The sequence below is a fragment of the Artemia sp. Qi Xiang Cuo genome, chromosome 5, assembly GCF_049724085.1.
Source record: "Artemia sp. Qi Xiang Cuo chromosome 5, ASM4972408v1, whole genome shotgun sequence".
NCBI classification, from domain to species: Eukaryota; Metazoa; Arthropoda; class Branchiopoda; order Anostraca; family Artemiidae; genus Artemia; species Artemia sp. Qi Xiang Cuo.
This window is the reverse complement of record NC_142798.1, coordinates 18,814,618-18,836,917: the sequence shown is the minus strand read 5'-3', so window position 1 is coordinate 18,836,917 and position 22,300 is coordinate 18,814,618. Positions and strand designations below refer to the sequence as shown.

The following is a 22,300-nucleotide window of genomic DNA, read 5'->3' as shown; positions in this document are numbered from 1 at the left end:
ATGGATTAATATTACATAAATATAATCGTATAAACTTGGAGAGCTTTAGTTAATATATTTATTACTCAATGTTACAATGATAAAAGAGAAGTTACTGAAAATATACATTGCTTTTAATAAAGCACGAGGGAAACTCGCGCTAGAATTAGGTACAAGGGGGACGAATCCCAGTCGATATATCTAGTTAGATATTTCAGATATGCCCTTTTGGCCAGGGAATGCCCCTCTCAAGATGTTCTGGAAGTTTCAGCTTGATACGGTAAGCCGTTCCAAAGATATTGCTGGTACACCCCTTTTGACAATCTGTATGCACATAATTAGTTTAGATGTAGTTCAACTTTCCCCTTAACATTTCCTCCAATTTTAACTTCAATATTCTCAGCCTTGGAAGTACTCGTTTCAAAAGCAGTAGTTGTTTTGGCAGTAGTGGTAGCAGTAGTAGTAATTGTTGTAGTACCTCCGAACACTTTTTCACTTTTGACTCTTAAAAAGGCACTAACATCCTCGTTCCAATCAAATCCTAACAAATTAAGAGTGTTGAGATGATAATACTCTTAGACTTACGCATAATTGCAACTGAAGTAGTAGTTAGGGTAATTTAGTAGCAGTAGCAGTAGTAGTAGTAGTAGCAGTAGTAGTAGCAGTAGTAGCATTAGTGGATTAGTAGTATTAAAAGTAGTAGTGGTAGTAATGTTAGTAGTAGCATGCACTTATTACCTTATGGTCAGTAGATCTTCCATTTAAGCATTCTTTGAGAGTCCCAACTTACTACCCAAACCCCTTCTTGAGATACACCCTGTTGACAATCTGCATGCACAAGTGTGTTTTGATTAAGTTCAAATCTCCTCCCCCTTCGCCGAATTCTGTCAAATTGTCACCTTCATACGCGTAGCCTTTATAGTACTAGTATCATAGAAGTAGAAGTAATAGTGCTGTATTAGTAGTGGTAGTAACACAATTAGCAGCAGTACTAATAGCAGTAGTAGCAGTTACATCTTGCCTTTCGGTCAGTTGAACATCCCCCTCATGATACACTAGAAGTTTCCTCTTGACACGGCAAGCCGTTCCAAAAAATATTGCGGATACGCACGTATCAGCAATCTGTATGCATATAGTATATTTTCATTTAGTTCAAGTTTCACCTCAGTGTTTCTTAACATGTTCATTTCATTATTCTGAGCCTTGGTAGTACTCGCTACAGAAGCACTACTTTTAGTGGCAGTAGTGGTGTTAGTACTAGTAGTTGTAGCAGTAATTGTAGTTGTAGTAGTAGTAGCGCGCAAATACTTCCTTTTTGGTCATTGGATCATCTCCCTTGTCATTTCCTGAAAGTCCCAAATTAATATTCTCGTCATTTCTGTGTCACGCTCATTTCATTTCTATGTTACGCTCATGATAACACCCGTATGCATGTAAGGTCTATTAATTTAGTTCAACACTCCCCTCAACGCTCTCTGAAAGGCTCACCTGAATACCCTTTGTCTTTTTAGAAAGTAAGGATCAAACATAAAGACATTCCTCATTAGCTTATGCTATATGGAAACGATTGACGAATTGCCTAACTCACAGCTCTTACCCTGAGGACTGTGGGGAGGTTGACATCGCTAAAGACATAACTAATAGACGTTTCAACATTGCTGAACAAAACAGCTCTCTTAAAATGTCGATTGGATGTGTTTTGAGAAATGATGGCCGTAAGGGAGGGGTCATCTTCTCCTCTTATGACTTTTGACTCTTAAAACGGGCACAAGAACTTCCAATTTTCATTCAAATGAGCCCCATCTGAAGTTTATACGACCACCTGTTCCATTAAAACCTTGGATGCCCCTGGAAAGAACTTACATCCCTTGCCCTTGGGCTCTGGGGGCTGTTTTCACCAAGGATGTATTTTTATATGTACTTGGGACTATTTTGATCAGAATGGCTATCTCACAATTTCGATGAGATGTTTTTGATGAAAAGCATCGTCGGAGGGGAGGCTAGTTGCCCACCTATCATTTTTGCCTCTTAAAAGAGTACAAGAAATTTCAATTTCCAATCAAATGAGCCTCCTCCAAAGTTTATACGACCACCGCTTCTATAAAAATCTTATATGCCCCCGGTGTACAACTTGTAACTCTTTTCTCCAGACTCAGGGGGGGGGGTGTCAGTCCCAAAGGTCTGTTATATGTTATTTGGACTTTTTAACAAAAGGGCTATCTCAAAATTTCTATCGGATGCATTTGGGAAACAGAGGACGTTGGGAGGGGGGCTAGTTCTCCACTGATCACTTTGACTCTTAAAAAGGGCACCAAGGAACCTCTTACTTTATAACAAATGAGCCCCCTCTGAAGTCTATACGATCGTCCCTTCCATAGGAACCTTATATGCCCCGGGGTATAATATACAACCGTTGTCCTGAGGGTTGTGGGGGTACCCCCAAAGACATACTTATTGGACACTTCAACTATAACGAACAAAATGGCTCTCTCAAAATTTTGTTTGGATTTTTTGGGGGAAATGACGAGGGTAGGGGCTGGTTGTCCTCCAGTCACTTTCGACTCTTAAAATGACCACTAGAACGTTCAATTTCCGATCGAATGAGCCCCCGTCGAAGCTTCTAGAACAACTCCTTCTATACGAAGTGCCTTGATCAGAAGAACCAAAAATAAATAATACATTGCACCCACACAGTGGCTGATCCAGGATTTTCTTAGGGGGGGGGGCAAAATAGGTTGATCCGATAAACTTGCACTAGGAGCAAGTTTAATTAACACAAACTTGCGTTAATTAAGTAGATTACACTACTTTAGACTATGTTAGAAGGGGGCGCGCTCCCTCGCCCCTCCCCCGGATCCGCCACTGTACCCACATCGCTCTTTACTTAAGCAGCGCTGTTGCGCTGCCTATGAATTAAAAACCCCTTTTCTTTAAACTTAATTCGTATCTAAAGTGGCACTGTAACTAAAATTCGCTATTCGAATGACTTCCGATAATTTTATGACATCAAGTTCGATACGATCACTCCTGGAAAAACTGAAAAATAAACATGTATCCGTGACCACCCTTCTCAGGAAAATAAGAAATGTGGCATTTGGTAGACCACTGCTAGAAACTGCTATTCTAGGGTTCTCCGATATTTTAGATTCCATGGTGTATTTTTCTGCAAAATTTTCCTTTGAGGGTGTTTTCCCGTGATGTTATATACCCTATCAAAAAGTTCGTGGTAACGAATTGTAAGTAAGGAGCGATACGGCTCAATAGTACCCGGAACTCTAAGAAGCAGAATCTTTATAACAATAGACGCATCCAAAAAATCGAATTTTGGCGTTTATTCAAATATATGGAATTCATCAAATATAATGGGACCCATCAAAAGTTAAGAGCCTGAGAAAATTTACCCAATTTTTGAAAAAGGGGGAAATACCCAAAACATCAAGTGATCTTAGTGAAAATCACTCCATCAGATTCAGCATACCAGAGAGCCCTACTGTAGAGGTTTCAAGCTGCTATGTACCAAAATGTGGAATCTGGAATTTTTTGCCAGAAGAAAGATCCAGGGGCGATCATATTGAGCCAGTGATCGTAAAAGGTCGGGGTCACTGGGCTTACTTGGTCGAAAATCAAAATTTCTAATGCTCTTTTTAAGTGATCATAAATATTGGAGGGCCGCTAGCCCCCTCTCACGCTCATTTTTCCCCAAAGTCACCCGATAAAACGTTTGAGATAACCTTTTTGTTCAGCATAGTCGACAATATAACAAATATGTCTTTGAGGAGGACTTAACCCCCACATCCCCCGGGGGAAGGGCTGCAAGCTATGAACTTTGCCTATTGTTTACGTATAGTATTGGTTATAGGGAAGTATACCGACGTTTTCGGGGGGGATTTGTCTGGTGAGGGGGTCGGGGGAGTTTGGGTACGTTGAAGGATTTTTCTATGGAGGAATTTTTCATGAAGGAAGGGAATTTTCCATGGAGGGGAGCTGGATTTTCCAGCATTATTTATAAAACGATCAGAAATTAAATTTTAAAAACAAGTTTTTTAAATGAAAATAAGTTTTTTAACATTAAAACATCAAATGAACAGAAATTATTACGTATATAAACCCACGTCAATACTTCGCTCTTTACGCTAAGTTTTTTGGTACTTTAAAAGAGATATTTATTCTAATTAAACGGTCTTTGTGATTAAGAGTCATTCTTATAGAATCGGGACAAATTTTGAACTTTAGCATTTTATATTTCTCAGAATCATCTATGCTCAAATATGTCTCATAGTTTCCAAAACGCTAACTTGGGAGGGTATCTCGAGACCAGCATTTAAAATTTTCTTAAAATATTTTTGGATGGAAATTTGAAGATGGTGTAAATTGCCCTTGGCAATTACTAATTTGCACAAATATAGGCTGCTTGCAAAAATGCTCAAGGAAAAATACTTCTTTATCAGCAAGTTTTCTTATTCTATTTTTCATATCTAAGATGGAAATATTTTTTATGTTTTCTATTGTTTCTATGTTTATTTGTTCTGTATTTTCTATATCCAAACCATTATATGTTCTCCTACACGTGACACCTCTGAGTTTTTAGTATTACATTTTGGTATAGCTGCTCTTTCTTGTAATCTCAAAGTGTGTTTCATTCTCTCTCGAAGTGTGTTTCATTTTCTCTCAAAGTGTGTTTCATTCTCTCTAAAAGTGTGTTTCATTATCTCTCAAAGTGTGTTTCATTCTCTCTCGAAGTGTGTTTCATTCTCTCTCAAAGTGTGTTTCATTCTCTCTCGAAAGTGTGTTTCATTCTCTCTCAAAGTGTGTTTCATTCTCTCTCAAAGTGTGTTTCATTCTCTCTCGAAGTGTGTTTCATTATCTCTCAAAGTGTTTTTCATTCTCTCTCGAAAGTGTGTTTCATTCTCTCTCAAAGTGTGTTTCATTCTCTCTAGAAGAGTGTTTCATTATCTCTCGAAGTGTGTTTAATTATCTCTCAAAGTGTGTTTCATTTTCTCTCAAATTGTGTTTCATTCTGTCTCTAAAGTGTGTTTCATTCTCTCTCAAAGTGTGTTTCATTCTCTCCCGAAGTGTGTTTCGTTCTCCATCGCTTTCAATTTTAAATCAAATTGCTTCAATAGCTACAACTTTATTACCCACTAGAGCCGCGTGTTCAGGCTCAGCGAGTTCGAAAAGGGGTTGGTCTCGTCTAGTTTGAAGTTTCTAGCTTTTCGTCTAGTTTTGTCTAGTTTCAGCAGGGTTGAAGCTTAATCCCTGAGTTTGATACACTAGATGCACTGCTGCTCAACGCTTAATGCAATAGACGAGAACAACCCGTGTTCGAACCCGTTGATCCGTGAACAACCCGTCTTAAATTTTGCGTCTAGTGCAGCAGTGCATCAAACACGGGGTTGAAGCTTCGAATCCAATGAAACTAGAAAAAAAAATAGGAACTTGAAACTAAACGAGAATAACCCTTGTTTGAACCTGCTGATCCGTGAACAACCCGTCTTTAAACACGGGTTGTTCGCGTCTAGCGCATCAAGCGTTGTGCAGCAGTGCATCTAGTGCATCAAACACGGGGTCGAAGCTTCGAACCCGCTGAAACTAGAAAAAACTAGACGAAAAACTAGAAACTTGAAACTAGACTAGAACAACCCGTGTGCGAACCTGCTGAGCCTGAAAACGCGGCTTAGGTAATAACGATGGTGGTATCGATGCCCCTTGAGCAACGTTCACATGCGTGTATAGCTAGAATTCCATGCCTAGACACGCGTGTACCCAGAAATTAATGTCTAGACTACTACCGTTCACAATCAAACTGTTTGTGGTAACGAACTGTAAGTAAAGGGCCGTTCACAATCAAACTGTTCGTGGTAACGAATTGTAAGTAAGGGGCGACCCGGATCAATAGTAACCGAAACTCTGCATAAAGGAATTTGGATACCAATAGATACATCAAAAGAATCAGATAATATATAAGTTTCATTAAGTTTAGTTTCACCCATCAAAAGTTACGCGCCTGATAAAATTTGCCTTATTTTCAAAAAAGGGGGAAACGCTGTAAAAGTCATAGAATCTTAAGGAAAATCCCACCATCAGATTTAGCGTGTCAGAGTATCCTACTGTAGAGGTGTCAAGCTCCTATCTGAAAAAATGTGGAATTTCGTATTTTTTGCCAGAAGAAAGATCACCGATGCGTGTTTATTTGCTTGTTTGTTTTTTGTTTTTTTTCCTAGGGGTGATCGTATGGACCCAGAAGTCCTAGAATATCACGGGAGGGCTCATTCGAACGGAAATTAAAATTCTAGTGACCTTTTTAAGTGACAAAAAAATTAATGGCAACTAGGCCTCCTCCCCCGCTCATTTCTTTCCCAAAGTCACCCGATCAAAATTTTGAGACAGCCATTTTGTTCAGCCTGGTCAGAAAATATAACAACTATGTCTTTGAGGATGACTTAATCCCCCACAGTCCCCGGGGGAAGGACGGCGAGTTATGAACTTTGCCCAATGTTTACACATAATAATGGTTATTGGGAAGTACGCAGATGTTTTAAGGGGGATTTTTTCTGGTAGTGGGGAGGGGGTGGATCAGGGGTTACGTGATAGGAGCTTTCCATGTAGGATGTTTTCATGGGGTAAGGGACATTGCTATGAAGGGGGCGGCGGATTTCCCAGCATTATTTGAAAAAACAATCAGAAATTAAATAAAAAAAACAAGTTTTCAACTGAAAACTTTTCAACATCAAAACTTAAATGAACAGAAACTATTACATATTTGATTGGATTCGCCCCCTAGTCAACACCTCGCTCTTTACGCTAATTTTTTTAGTACTTTCATAAGAACCATTTATTCTAATTAACGGGCTTAGTTATTAAGGGGTCATTCTTAAAGAATTGGAAAAAAAATTCGAACTTTAGCGTAAAGAGTGAGGTATTGACTAGGGGGGCAAACCCCCCTAAAATACGTAATAGAAATATAAGAATATAGAAATTCGTTACGTAAGTTTCTTACGGCTGTACCCTCCTCAACGCCTTGCTCTTTATGCTAAAGCTTGATTCTGTCTCACAACTTTATTCTTTTAAACAATAAAAAACTTTAGTGTAAAGAGCGAGGTGTTGAGGAGGGGACAGCCTCTTTTATATACGGAATAATTTCTGTTCGTTTTAAGTATTAATGTCGTTCCTTACTTTCAGTTAAATTTTTTTTTTATTTAATCTAGTTCTAGACTGCACAACTCAAGATCTAGAATTTCAGACTTCAGCCAATCAGCAAGTCTTAACTTCCGCTACTTGATAATATGTGTTTATATTTTAAACTAAGAACTGATTTTTTAAATAGCCTTGGATTAGCTACAAGCTCTGTTTGGAGTAAGAAAAAAACATCGGGATTTGTAGCCCGATTTCTTGAATGGAATTGTGGTTCTGAAGTAGAATCACGACCTGAGACCGAAAGTAGAATCAAATAGGTTGTTCACTGAACCAGAAAAAAAATCTTAATCATTAAAGAATGATCTACATCTTTTTAGAAAATAATTAGGGAAAGTGAATTACAAACCGAACTGGTTTTCAGTGGTCAGTATCGTAAATCACACTTAAAACACTCTTCGTATACTATTTAGGGTCAACCCATAGTGTCTAATCTTCGCAGTCTATTAAATAGAATCAATCTTATAAAAAATACAAAATAGAGAATCAGATTCCGACTAGTTTCACAACTTTTTCATTTGGAATGGATTAACGACTAGGGTTCTAGGTTCTCTTCATCATTGTTGCTGTCGATTTTTGGGGAGTTTGAAAACATTGTTCCCTTGCAGGTTCTGCATGCTGAAGTACAAACTAACCCGTTTTTAAAGCAGCTAAACCACGCTGAACTACACTGTACACGACAGGAGCACTTCACGATCTTTAGGAGCATACGCAGGGCTGGTGGGAGGTCAATTGTTAATGGATACAAGAAGTCATCTTTATTCTTCCATCCCCATTCCTCGGCTTTCAGTTCCGGATCAGGCTCCCCGGTCCATACCTGAACTTGATAAAAAAAAAACTCTATAGCTATGAAACGTGGCTGCATCAGAAGTTGGTGGCAGATGTTCTGGGTGAACAAAAGAGTTTGCCGTTGTCACTTTCTTTTCAAAAACTTCTCTGCGGAATTTGTTGAAGTTCCCTCCTTTCGACGAACCGTATATGATCAGCAGGGCGTCTTCACCAGCGGTCTTGATTTCCTCCTTCGAAGCGGAATTCTGCATGAACACTGCAGCTGATGTTCGGAAATCATGGTCTTCTATCAGCCTCTTGAGTGCAAGACCGTTTCCCACACCGTGGATTCGCGAAGTAGAGTCACAGCCTAACAGGGCGTGAGCAAAAAGGATCAGATGACAAGTATCTTGTCCCAGCTTCTCTTTCAGGGTGTGTATGTCCCATATTCGGGGAGCTTTATTCGACTTTGGCTCAGATGCGAAGAATAGTTTCTTGCTTGACAAGTCACAGTGGTAGCATAAGAGAACCAATAGATCGGTGTCGTCCCCAACTACAGCAGTGTCGTGATACCGTGAAGAGGCAACAGCAGCTTCCACAATCGTCACCTGATGCCTGGGAGACAGAGACACCCTTTGCACGGAGATGATCAGCCAAAGCGCAGATAAACCTGGCTTTGTTTTTCTTGCAAGATAAGAACTCTTCTTTCTTCACCTTGAGCTGCATATCTGCTTTGAAGAAGATCTCACGGCCAACTGTACGACTCCTCTGCGAGTGAGCCATATCTTTTATGGAAGCCCCACCATCGTAGCCGTCGAAAACGATAGTGGCAGAAGGGTACTTTCCAGTCACGTAAGTTGCATAGTGGTCTAGAATCTCCAGGTATCTTTCATTTTTTGTCCATGGAATCCTGTGCAGCGGAGCTCCTCCGTCTAGGATATATCGAGTGCCTTCGAGGCGGGGAAATGAATTCAACTCAAGGTTGCACGCCTGGGCTATGGCCTTCGCAAGTTCTGGTTTGTTCGCAGTCCGGAGCATGCAGGAGTTGTCAAAAAGTGATGCTGGGTAGGAACACAGTTCGTGATGAAAGTACTCAGTTTCCGTAAGATTGATCCTTTTCGCGATCATGATAAACCTCTGAAAAAGAAGAGTCGGGTCTAGTCGTTTGCAGTCTCCGCTTGGACTTTGCTTGGTGGTCATCTGGATTTCCAGTTTTTTTAGTTGAAACACAAATTCAGAGACCAGCTGTCCAGACATGGCGTCAATGACTTTTAGGCCAACATCTTTGGCAAAATCAACGTTGGCAGACGGATAGGCAGTTAGACCATTTGCTATGCTTCTTAACTGAACATCTTCCTCAAATGGTGAACCCCTTTCCAGAAACTCGATAATCGTCTGCGTATCTTTGCAGTCTCTCAGTTGCATCGGCTCTGACATCTCCTTGTGCTGATCGCTTGTAACGTACAGAATTTGGGAGATACGTTCCATCAGAAGGCTTACTGTAGAGCAGACTGGTCGTGACAAAACCCATAAGGACCTCTGAGCCTCTGTCATTCTGCTGCCGTTGGTAAGGCCACCAGAGGTTTTAAGAGAGCGCATAAGCTCCTGTTCAATGACAAGATCTGTGGAGAGTCCAGCCCAGAATCTATCAGATCGTCTTACTACATGCATGCCACTCTGGAAAGCCTGGTAGACCGTAGGATGGGTATCTTGGAGCTTGTCTATTCGCTGGAGGTAAAGATGGCATGATTTCGTATAGTGGTTGTGTCCCGCAGCCGCCAGGTAAGGTAACTTGTCTGAGGTAGACTTCAAATGGAGCTCCCATGACCCAGTTCGTTCTTCTTTTACAAAGTTTCGTAGAATCGCAACCATTTCCAAATACTGGAACCAAAGCTTTGATGTTCGACACTGGAGCAGTTCTTTTCTCTTGCTGCTGATGAATTCTTGTATTTTTTCTAAGGAAGGATTGCCTTCTGCAACCTCAGCAACTACTTCCTTATTCTTCAATTTCTCGTATAGGTTTCTGAGTTCCACAATTTCTTCGGATTGTAGTCTTGGCTCATCAACACTAGCTTGGTTGTCGGCAAAAACCTCAGAAAGCAGAATGGCGTGTAGCGCAGCGTCAATAAGTAAATGTCCACGTACTACTCTAGCGATCGCTTTTCCGCTGAGAAGGTGGGGAACAGTATTGGGCGCATACACGTGTTCAAGAATCTCTCTGAGTCCATACCAATCCATGATGTAACCCATTGCTCCAAGAAAACTCATCATGGTATGGAATCCGCCAATTTTCAGGATGACTTGAAAGTGCACGTCCTGGTGAAGCCGCTTCGACCATTTTCATGGCTTTCCACCACAAGGGTTGGTCAAAGGTTACGACGGGAGTAAATTGGGAGGACTTCGTCTAATTAATTTCTCAGTCAAATCTTGGGAGGGAAGATCTAGACGCACAAAACAAGTAGCCAGATACCCGTTTGAACGCCGCCTTACCAGTAGCAACCAAATATCACCGAAATAAAGCCAAAATATTTTTTTAGGGGATGCTTTTTTCACTTAGTCTGGTTAAAACAATCACAGGTGATCTGGACCTTCCAGCTAGCTACGAGCCCCTCTACTCATCATCACTTAACATTGAAGCGGCTTTTTTAGGCAGCTTGAGTATGAGCCTTACCCTTCTCAATATTTTCTGCATTATTGTTATGGGACTTCTGGTCTTAAAGGTAAGAATGCCTTAGTGCCTCGAGAGATTTATGACATTAAAAAACACTTGAACCTATGGTTTTATATTAAGCTTAAATATGATCAAAAATACAATTAAATATAATTCAATTAAAATTACAAATAAAATATAATCAATTAAATTTTATTAAGTTAGATAAAATTAAGCTCGAACGAATTCAAATGTGATAAAATAAACAATGCAACAATAAATTTCTCCAATTGTCTCTTTGTTTACAAATTTCAATATTCAAATAATTAATTGAAATTTCCTCTATTAAGAAAAGAAAAAGAAGAAAAAACTTAAGTTTTTAATTAATTAAAGTTTAGTTTTAAAAGAAAAACTTCGATTTTGTTTTGTTTTTCTCCAAGTTCTCCAATTTCAGCCTATTGCTACGAAGTTCTAGGGGTCCAACTTCCGCGGTTTTTACAGAAAGTGTGAACCTATAAGTGTGAAATAAGTAGGAGAGACCCAATTAATACGGAACGTACATAATTTATTCATGGTTCTGTTTGTTGACGCTGTACGAAGTATACAACATTTCCAGATAAGAAAGGTACTATTTAGTACTTTAAAAGTACCTTTTTAAAGGTCAATCAGGGAACCTGGAAATACTGCGGGGAAAATGCACATGCGCACTGAGCACTAACGGGACAATGTTATTGATCCACGAAGGGACAAAATCAGGCTAGATTTCTTGGAAATTGATTGCATAATCGACGGGGAATTCTAATCTATCATTAGAGGATTAAGAAACAATATGGCTTCTCTACTTTAGTGTCAGAGATAAATTAATATTCTGTTTTTAAATATGGCTTCTCTGGTCTTTAGTGTCAGAGATAAATTAATATTCTTTCAAAACCTTAATAGTGTAACTAGGAACACCTTAGATTTTTTCAGAAATTCAAACGAGATTCAAGACAGTTTGAATATGTTTAACGCGGGAAATGGTTTCCTGGGAATTTTAGATGTGACAGCGCAGGGACGCCAAAACAAAGGAACATTCAGGAATTACGTTTAGGGGCTTATTTGGGTGAAACAAATTAATCAACATTTTAGGGATTATTTGGGCGAAACAGTCTGAGACATTTTAGAGGATGATTTGGGGTGAAACTCTGTGGTCGTTATAATATACAATATACAAGTTGAGGAGGGGACAGCCCCTTTCATATACAGAATAATTTCTGTTCGTTTTAAGTTTTAATGGTGCTCTTTACTTTCAATTAATTTAATTTCATGCAACAGTTCGATCAGGTTTGACATTCTTCTTGCTGGCGCAACAAATTGACATAGCAAAAACTGATAAATACAATAAGAGGTACAAAAACGGTGGAGCTACTTGGCCTCCCATTCTATACATAGATTCAGACATACAAACCGAGAAAGACAGGCACTGGGATATGCAAACACCTGCCCAGACACACAAGCAAAAAGAGTGAGAGACACATACAAATACGTAGGCTCAGACAAACAAACCGAGAAAGACGTGCACTGGAAATAGCAAACACCCGCCCAGACACACAAGCAAAAAGAGTGAGAGACACATACATTTACATAGATTCACACATACAAACCGAGAAAGGTAGACACTTCAGACATACAAACCAACAAAGACAGGCACTGGGATATGCAAACACCTGCCCAGACACACTGACAAAGAGAGTGAGAAACACATACAAATACGTAGGCTCAGACACACAAACGCAGAAAGACATGCACTTGAATAAGCATACATCCACCAAGGCAGACAAGCGAAAAGAGTGAGAGACATATACAAATAAATAGATTCAGATATACAAACCAAGAACGACAGACACTTCGGACCTACAAACCAACAAAGACAAACACTAGGACTTGAAAACGCCAAACCAGACATACAGACAAAGAGAGTTTGAAACATATATAAATACATCAATTCAGATACACAAACAAAGACAGACATGCACTGGAATAAGCAAACACCAATCCAGACACACAAGCAAAAAGAGTGAGAGACATATACAAATACATAGATTCACACATACAAATCGAGAACGACAGACACTTAAGACATATAAACCAACGAAGACAAACACTGGGACTTGCAAACACCAACCCAGACAAACAGACAAAGAGAGTGTGAAACACATACATATACATAAGTTCAGACACAGAAACCGTGAAAGACATATACTGTAACAAGCAAACATCTGCCCTGAAATACAAGCAAAAAGAGTGAGTGACACATACAAATAAGTAGATTGAGACACACAAACCGAGAACGACAGACACTTCAGACATACAAACCAACGAAGACAAACACTGGGACTTGCAAAAAACAACCCAGACAAACAAACAAAAAGTGTGAAACACATAAAAATACATAGATTCAGACATACAAACCCAGAAAGACAGGCAGTGGGACAAGCAAACACCCACCCAAACACACAAGCGAAAAGAGTGAGAGACACATACAAACACACAGATTCAGACATACACACCAACAAAGACAAACATTGGTACTTGCAAACACCATCCCAGAAAAACAGACAAAGAGAGTGTGAAACACATACAAATACATAAATTCAGACACACAAACCAAGAAAGACATATACTGGAACAAGCAAACACCAACCCAGACACACAAGCAAAAAGAGTGAGAGACACATAAAAATACATAGATTCATACATACAAACCGAGAAAGATAGACACTTCAGACATACAAAGCAACAAAGACAAACACTGAGACTTGCAAACACCAACCCAGACAAAGAGAGTGTGAAACACATACAAATACATAGATTCAGACATACAAACCAAGAGAGAGAGGCAGTGGGACAGGCAAACAACCACCCCAACACACAAGCAAAAAGAGTGGGAGACACATAAATACATAGATTCAGACATGCAAACCGAGAAAGACAGGCACTGGGATGGGCGAACACCAACCCAGACAAACAGACAAAGTGAGTGTGAAACACATTCAAATACATAGATTCAGACACAAAAATCGAGAGAAACATGCACTGGAATAAGCAAACACCTGTCCAGACACACAAGCAAAAAGAGTGAGAGATACATAGAAATACATAGATTCAGACATACAAACTAAGAAAGACAGACACTTCAGACATACAAACAAAAAAATACAAACAATGGGACTTGCAAGAACCATCCCAGACAAACAGACAAAGAGAGTGTGAAGTGTGAAACACACACAAATACATAAATTCAGACACACAAACAGGGAAAAACATATACTGGAACCTCCAAACACCCACCCAGACACACAATCAAAAAGAGTGAGACATACATACAAGTACATATATTCAGACATACAAACCGACAAAGAGAGACACTTCAGACATACAAAGCAACAAAGAGAAACACTGAGACTTGCAATCACCAACCCAGACAAAGAGAGTGTGAAACACATACAAATACATAGATTCAGACATACAAACCAAGAAAGAGAGGCAGTGGGACAAGCAAACAACCACCCAAACACACAAGCAAAAAGAGTGGGAGACACATAAATACATAGATTCAGACATACAAACCGAGAAAGACAGGCACTGGGATGGGCGAACACCAACCCAGACAAACAGACAAAGTGAGTGTGAAACATATTCAAATACATAGATTCAGACACACAAATCGAGAAAGACATGCACTGGAATTTGCAAACACCCGCCCACGCACACAAGCAAAAAGAGTGAGAGACACATACAGATGCATAGATTAACACATACAAACAGAAAACGACAGACACTTCAGACCTACAGATCAACAAAGACAAACAGTGGGACAAGCAAACACCCACCCAGACAAACAAGCAAAAAGAGTGAGAGATACATGCAAATACACAGATTCAGACATACAAACAGAGAAAAAAAGCCACTGGGATAAGCAAACACCTGCCCGCACACACTGGCAAAGAAAGTGAGAAACACATACAAATACGTAGATTCAGACACACAAACCGAGAAAGACATGCACTGGAATAAGCAAACACCTGCCCAAACACACAAGCAAAAAGATTGAGAGACACATACAAATGCGCAGATAAACACATACAAACCGAGAAAGACAGAGACTTCAGACATACAAACCAACAAAGACAAACACTGGGACTTGCAAACACCAACTCAGACAAACAGACAAAGAGAGTGTCACACACATACCAATATGTTAGATCAGACCCATTAATCATGGGATACATGTACATGGATTTTAAAGCGCCTGCAATAGCACGAGTGCAAAACGGATGAAGGACATAATCATACAAATATATTCACACCCGCAATATGGGAGAGCAAGATGTCTAGGACATGAAACCCTTCAAGGACCGAAAATACGACACCCAAACGAAAACTCAAACAGACAAAGAGAGTGAGAAACATACAAATACGTAGATTCAGACACAAACCGAGAAAGACATGCAGTAGAATAAGCAAACACCCGCCCAGACACACCAGCAAAAAGAGTGAGAGACACATACCAATACATAGATTCAGGCATATAAACCGATAGGTAAAGACGCATCCGACATACAAAGCATCAAGGACAATCACCGGAAAACGCAAGCCGCATCATTGAATAACAGACAAAGAAAGTGTGACATACATATAAATGCATAGATTCAGATATACGAACCGACACAAACAGACAGTTCAGGAATAAAAATCCTCAAAGACAAACACTGGGACATGCAAACATCAACCCAGACAAACAGACAAAGAGACTGTCAAACACATACAAATACATAGATTCAGACATACAAGCCGAAAAAGAAAGTCAGTGTGACAAGTAAACACCTCCCCAAACACACAAGCAAAAGGAGTGAGAGACACATATAAATACATAGACTCAGACATACAAACCGAGAATGACAGGCACGGGGAAAAGCAAACACCAACCCAGACAAACAGACAAAGAGAGTGAGAAACACTTAAGAATACGTAGATTCAGACACAAACCGAGAAAACGTGCACTGTAATAAGCAAACATCTGCCCAGACACACAAGCAAAAAGAGGGAGAGATACATACAAACACATTGATTCAGACATACAAACCGAGAGAGACAGGCGGTGGGACAAGCAAACACCTGCCAAGACACAAAAGCATAAAGAGTGAGAGACACATACAAATACATAGATTCAGACATACAAGCCGATAAAGACAGGCACTGGGATAAGCAAACATATGCCCAAACACACACAGACAAAGAGAGTGAGAAACACACACAAATACATAGATTCAAACATACAAATCGTTTAAGAAATGCACTGGAATAAGCAAACACCCACCCAAACCCACAGTCAAAGAGAGTGAGAGACAAATACGAACACATTAATTCAAACATACAAACCGAGAAAGATAAGCACTTCAGCTATACAAACTATCAAATACAAACACTGGGACTTACTAACACCAACCCTGACAAACCGAGAAAGAAATTCACTGGGATAAACAAACACCCGTCCATACACACAGTCAAAGAGAGTGAGAGACACATGCAAATACATGAGTGAGAGACACATACAAATACATAGGTTCACACATACAAACCGAGAAAGACAGACACTTCAGACATATAAACCAACAATAACAAACACTGGGACTTGCAAACACCAACCCAGACAAACAGACAAAGAGAGTGTGAGACACATAAAAATGCATAGATTCAGATATACAAACCGAGAAAGACAGGGACTTCAGATATACAAATCAACAAATACAAACACTGGGACATGCAAACATCAACCGAGAAAAATAGACAAAGGGACTGTGAAGCAAATGCAAATACATAGATTCAGACATACAAGCCGAGAAAGACAGGCAGTGGGACAAGTAAACACCCCCCCAAACACGCAAGCAAAAGGAGTGAGAGACACATATAAATACATAGACTCAAACACAAAAACCGAGAATAACAGGCACGGGGAAAAGCAAATACCAACCCAGACAAACAGACAAAGAGAGTGAAAGACACATACAAATACTTAGATTCAGACACAAACCGAGAAAAACATGCACTGTAATAAGCAAACATCTGCTCAGACACACAAGCAAAAAGAGTGAGAGACACATACAAATACATAGATTCACACATACAAACCGAGAAAGACAGGCAGTGGGACAAGCAAAACCCGCCAAAACACACAAGCAAAAAGAGTGAGACACACATACAAATACATAGATTCAGACATACAAACCGAGAAAGACAGGCACTGGGATAAACATACACCTGCACAGACACACACAGGCAAAGAGAGTGAGAAACACATACAAATACATAGATTCAAACATACAAACCGTTTAAGAAATGCACTGGAATAAGCAAACACCCACCCAAACCCACAGTCAAAGAGAGTGAGAGACAAATACAAACACTTTAATTCAAACATACAAACCGAGAAAGACAAGCACTTCAGCTATACAAACTATCAAAGACAAACACTGGGACTTACTAACACCAACCCTGACAAACCGAGAAAGAAATTCACTGGGATAAACAAACACCCGTCCATACACACAGTCAAAGAGAGTGAGAGACACATGCAAATACATGAGTGAGAGACACATACAAATACATAGGTTCACACATACAAACCGAGAAAGACAGACACTTCAGACATATAAACCAACAATAACAAACACTGGGACTTGCGAAAACCAACCCAGATAAACAAAAAAAGAGAGTTTGAAACACATACAAATACATAGATTCAGACCAAAGTATAAACACATACAACAATTACTGACAAAACCTATCCTCTCCACACAAAAAAGTGACCCTTTGTCCGCGTCTCCGGAGACGATGCGAACCTGGTGCCTAAATTTTTCAAGTTGCGTAGAGCGTTATACTTGTTCCATAGTTTGATAGTCACCTACAGAACCGGTTCCGTAGGTGAATATGCTTCGATCAGATGTGTTCTGAATTAAAGAGACGGATCCTGATATAAAGCTTGTGATTAGAATTAGGACAATGAAAAAATGAGGGTGCTTTATTGCGGAGCATATTTAAATTGATGCCTTCTATTTTGAAATAGTTTCACCCTACCCTCTTAGATTTTATGTGATGTTTACCGACACCCATTTATCACGCCTATATTTACGATTTGAGAGTGCTACGCATAAATACACTTATATCGAATGGAAAATTGCTTTGATTATTACAATTGTTTTCATCTTCCCCTAATCTATCCCTTTTTCTCAATGTTATTGACGTCAAAACTTGAAAATAAGATAATTTATTTCGAAAGTATTTATTTTTCCTGTCATTGCATGGCAACTGGATTAAAGAAATTAGCCGTGTAAATTGTATTGATAGTATTTGATAGAATCTACTTTTATTTAATTTTGTTCAGAACCGTACGAAATTTACTTCTTGTTTGTCCCCTAAGCTCCTTGATTGGAGGCCGGGATTTGCTGATATAGGCCCACTTTATTCTTCGGAAGGAAAGCAAAAAAAGCACACACATATGGGATGCTTTGTTTCATCAGCAGCTTTTACATGTATTTTTATTGTTGTATGCTGCAAAATTAATGATAGTATGGAGCACTGAGTGTATGGAGCACTCGTCAACTAATTCAGACTTTTTTTTGCGTTTCGCACAAATTTAGCTCGCTTTTTCAGAGCTTATTTGAAACCAGATTAGTCTTATATACGAGTAATACGAAACAGACGAATAAAAGTGTGCTTTATTATATAATGGAAAGAAAAATGAAAACGATGTAGTTTGTTGTAAAACAATTTCGTTTGAAAATCAGTATGCTATTCTCTAGAGTTCTTTCACTTCTCCTTCTAGGCGTTAACGGTTTTTCTCGTGTAAAATAATCGCTTCTTGTGGATCAAAGAAAAAGCTAAAAAGAAAAAAAAAAACGAAGAGGAATTACTATTGATTGATAAAAACAAACATATGAGTTTCTTGTGAAAAATACTACCCCAAAACGTTGGAGTGAGTTTCAAGAACAGTTAGGATAATGATAATCTTGATCAGAAGTGGGTTTGCAGATGTGGTTTAATGGTACATGACCGCTGTATTAATAGTTCTTCCAATTTTTTCTTTTTTTTAATTGCAACAGAATAAAAGAAACAAGAAAATAAATAATCCCAACTTATTAATTCGCTGAATAATTTTCCATTCCAAAATCATAATTGGCAATCATTCCATAAAATATTTTTCATTTCTGTAAAATAGTTTTAAGAGAATCGAGAATCGCTAGAAGTACCATTGCTTTAGAAAAATTCATTTTAGAATAATCCAAAAACGTTTTTAGAAAATTCAAACAATATAAGAACAAATAAATATGGTTAACCACGGAATAAAAAATATTTAAAAGTAAATGCTTTTAACTTAGCTGCTTTTATTTTTGCCGCATAGAGCACTTCTTTCCATCTTCTGGTTTTCAAATTTAGTGATGTAAAAGATACCCATTCGAAAAAAGTACTGTAAAAAACACTCGCGAGGAAATAGGTCACACGAAATTGGGATTAACAGTTGGGACGCTCTTTGCCATGCTCGCCGTACGATTCCCTCGTTCCAGCAGTGCGTCATTTCAGTCTGGATGATGTACTCTAGTTTTTTGCAATACTCAATCAAGGAGATTGCAGAAACAAAAAGGTTTGAGAAGTCTGAATTGGCTTCTTCATAAGCTTTCATCCGCATGAAATCAAACACTGAATCAAAAAGAGAAATACCTGATTCAAATAACCCAGTTCTACACTTATCACACGAATGCTTTTCCAGAATCTTTTTTGCAGAATATCCCACTGCGTATGCAAAATTTGATTCCTCTGTTAAGGTGAAAAACTCAACATTCTCATCAAAATCAAACTCGTGAGGCTCATGAATGTCGCTGCTATTACGTCCGGCTTGCACAATTCTTTTTGCATGAGGGTTAACTGATGAAAAAACTTCGGATAAAAGAGATTGATGGAAAGAAAGTGCTTCACAATTCCCCGTCGAATTTGAAGAAACCGAAAAGCTTCTAAACGCTGCTTGCTTGTAAAGGGCAGGAGAATTGCAACGCAGTAGGTTTATCGTTTAAACCCCCAGAGCGTCGTAGTAAGCCGTAGAAATGCTCTAGACTATCCTGGTTAAGTCTCTTCGTACAAACATATTTAAACCCATGCTTCATCAAATCTTCTGATAGACCGAGGATGGCAGAAATAGTCAGCTGCCATCCCTCTGCAATATTGTTTTCCCAACATCTTTCCCCACACTATTAACAAATTTTAAATCACCTAAAAATGAACTGGCCGACCTCAAAAATTGGAATGATGCGTTTTCCCTACAAATTGGGCGTCTATACATTTTTTTTCTAAAAATCCAAGAGAATTAACGCAGTCGAACAGCTTATCAAAGAAATTTACAACCTTTGCCCTTCCTGCGGCCTTCGGATGTAACAAACCTTTACTCACGTAAAAATTGAAACAATAAAGAAACAATAAATGGAAACAATAAAGAAAAAAATATATTGTCGAAGACGAAACTTGGATTTCGAAAGGCTTAAAACGTGCTAGTCTTTTCTGCATAACCTTTTTTTGTGCTTTGAAACTTGAAAATATTGGAGTTTACCATTAAAAGGTGCACCTTCCGATAAATTGACCATAAGTTTGGGGGTAAGTAGCCAAAGTATTTGAAATTGAGCTATAATACAGCTGTGACTTTCCGGTCATTTATCGTCTTTATAATTAGTGTAAATTGTAAAATCTTTCCCTTAATCTTTTTTGTTTGCTCACTATTTCTCACTGAGTAGGCTACAGCCTTGATTTAACCCAATAAAACATATATAACTGCGGCCCATTTTCAGATTTCTCATTAGCCTATAACCTATAGCCTAGACTAGGTCAGTATTTGCTAGTTTTCGGCTCACTCCGGGTTCGGGTCTTCGCCCTGGGGCCCTATCCCGAATCCCTCCGTCTCCTCGAAAAGTTTGTTTTATAGAATCTAGGGGATGAAAGGAATCCCGCCATTCTGGAACTTTCTAAATTTATATTTTGATAGCCTACAACATTGAATTCTAAGTAGATCATGGTATGTTCATTTCTTAGCTATCTCATTATGGTACTAGAATAGAACTTTTTCTGAAGTTTGAAAAAAAAAACATTTCATAGCCTACCTGTTATTTGGCACAGCAAGTAATTTGACTCCTTTTTCTTTTGCATTTTTTCGATTAATATCGCACCCTTCAAAAAAGTATCTAAAGCCCATTCTGGTTGCTCGCCGTCAGCCCTTAATAAAAATCAGTTTTTTAAGCACAATACTTTTTCTTTATGTACATATCGCACGATTTATTCTTTAATTTCAACCTGCTAATATTCGACAATCACCCGGTCACTCGACGTATGAATCACGCTCTAGCATAATTTATTGGCTTGGAGCGATTAAGTAGTACAGCATTTTGCGTCTAGAGGCGCGGAGGTACGCGGGGTCACTTTTGGAGAGTTTTGTCAGTACTTTGTATGTGTTTATACTTTCATTCAGACATACAAACCAAGAAAGACAGGCACTGGGATAAGCAAACACCTGCCCAGACACACAAAGAAAATAGAGTGAGAAACAAATATGTAGATTCAGACACACAAACCGTGAAAGACATGCACTGGAATAAGCAAAACCCGCCCAGACACACAAGAAAATAGAGTGAGAGACACACACAAATACATAGATTCACACATACAAACCGAGAAAGACAGACACTTCAGACATACAAACCAACAAAGACAAACATCGGGTGTTGCAAACACCAACCCAGACAAACAGACAAAGAGAGTTTGAAACACATACATATACATAGAGTCAGACACACAAACCGAGAAAGACATGCACTGGAATAAGCAAACACCCGCCCAGACACACAGTCCAAGTGAGTGAGAGACAAATACAAACAAATAGATTCAGACATACAAACCGAGAAAGACAGGTACTTCAGATATACAAACCATCAAAGACAAACACTGGGACTTGCAAACACCAACCCTGACAAACAGACAAATAGAGTGAGAGACATATACAAATATATAGATTCAGACACACAAACCGATAAAGACAGGCAGTGGGACAAGCAAACACCCGCCCAAACACACAAGCAAAAAGAGTGAGAGACACATACAAATATATAGATTTAGACATACAAACCGAGAAAGGCAGGAACTGGATAAGCAAACACCTGCCCAGACACACACTGACAAAGAGAGTGAGAAACACATATAAATATATAGTTTTAAACATACAAACCGTGAAGGAAATGCACTGGAATAAGCAAACACCCGCCCAGCCACAAAGTCAATGAGAGTGAGAGACAAATACAAATAAACAGATTCAGATATACAAACAGAGAAAGACAGGCACTTTAGACATACAAACAAACAAGGACAGATAGTGGGATAAGCAAACACCTGCCCAAACACACAAGCAAAAAGAGAGTGAGAGTCACATACAAACACATAGATTCAAAAATACAAACCGAGAAAGACAAGCACTTCAGATATACAAACGATCAAAAAAAACATATGGACTTGTAAACACCAACCCTGACAAACAGACAAAAAGAGTGAGAGAAACATACAAATACATAGATTCAGACATAAAAACCGATAAAGACAGGCAGTGGGACAAGAAAAGACACGCCCAAACACACAAGCAAAAAG

At 39.0% G+C, this 22,300-nt stretch overlaps 1 protein-coding gene across 4 annotated transcripts in view; it reads left to right on the top strand.

The window, feature by feature from the left end:
• LOC148951908 (uncharacterized) overlaps window positions 1–22,300 on the top strand; it is a 160,783-nt gene that overhangs the window by 89,700 nt on the left and 48,783 nt on the right. For 3 of the 4 annotated variants that reach the window (XM_089089394.1, XM_089089391.1, XM_089089392.1), the window contains one exon: window positions 10,476–10,658. The exons of the other annotated variant lie outside the window; for it this stretch is intronic. In XM_089089394.1, coding sequence (XP_088945520.1) covers window positions 10,476–10,658 — 183 coding nt within the window. The remainder of the gene's footprint in view (window positions 1–10,475; window positions 10,659–22,300) is intronic. 4 annotated transcript variants of the gene reach the window in all.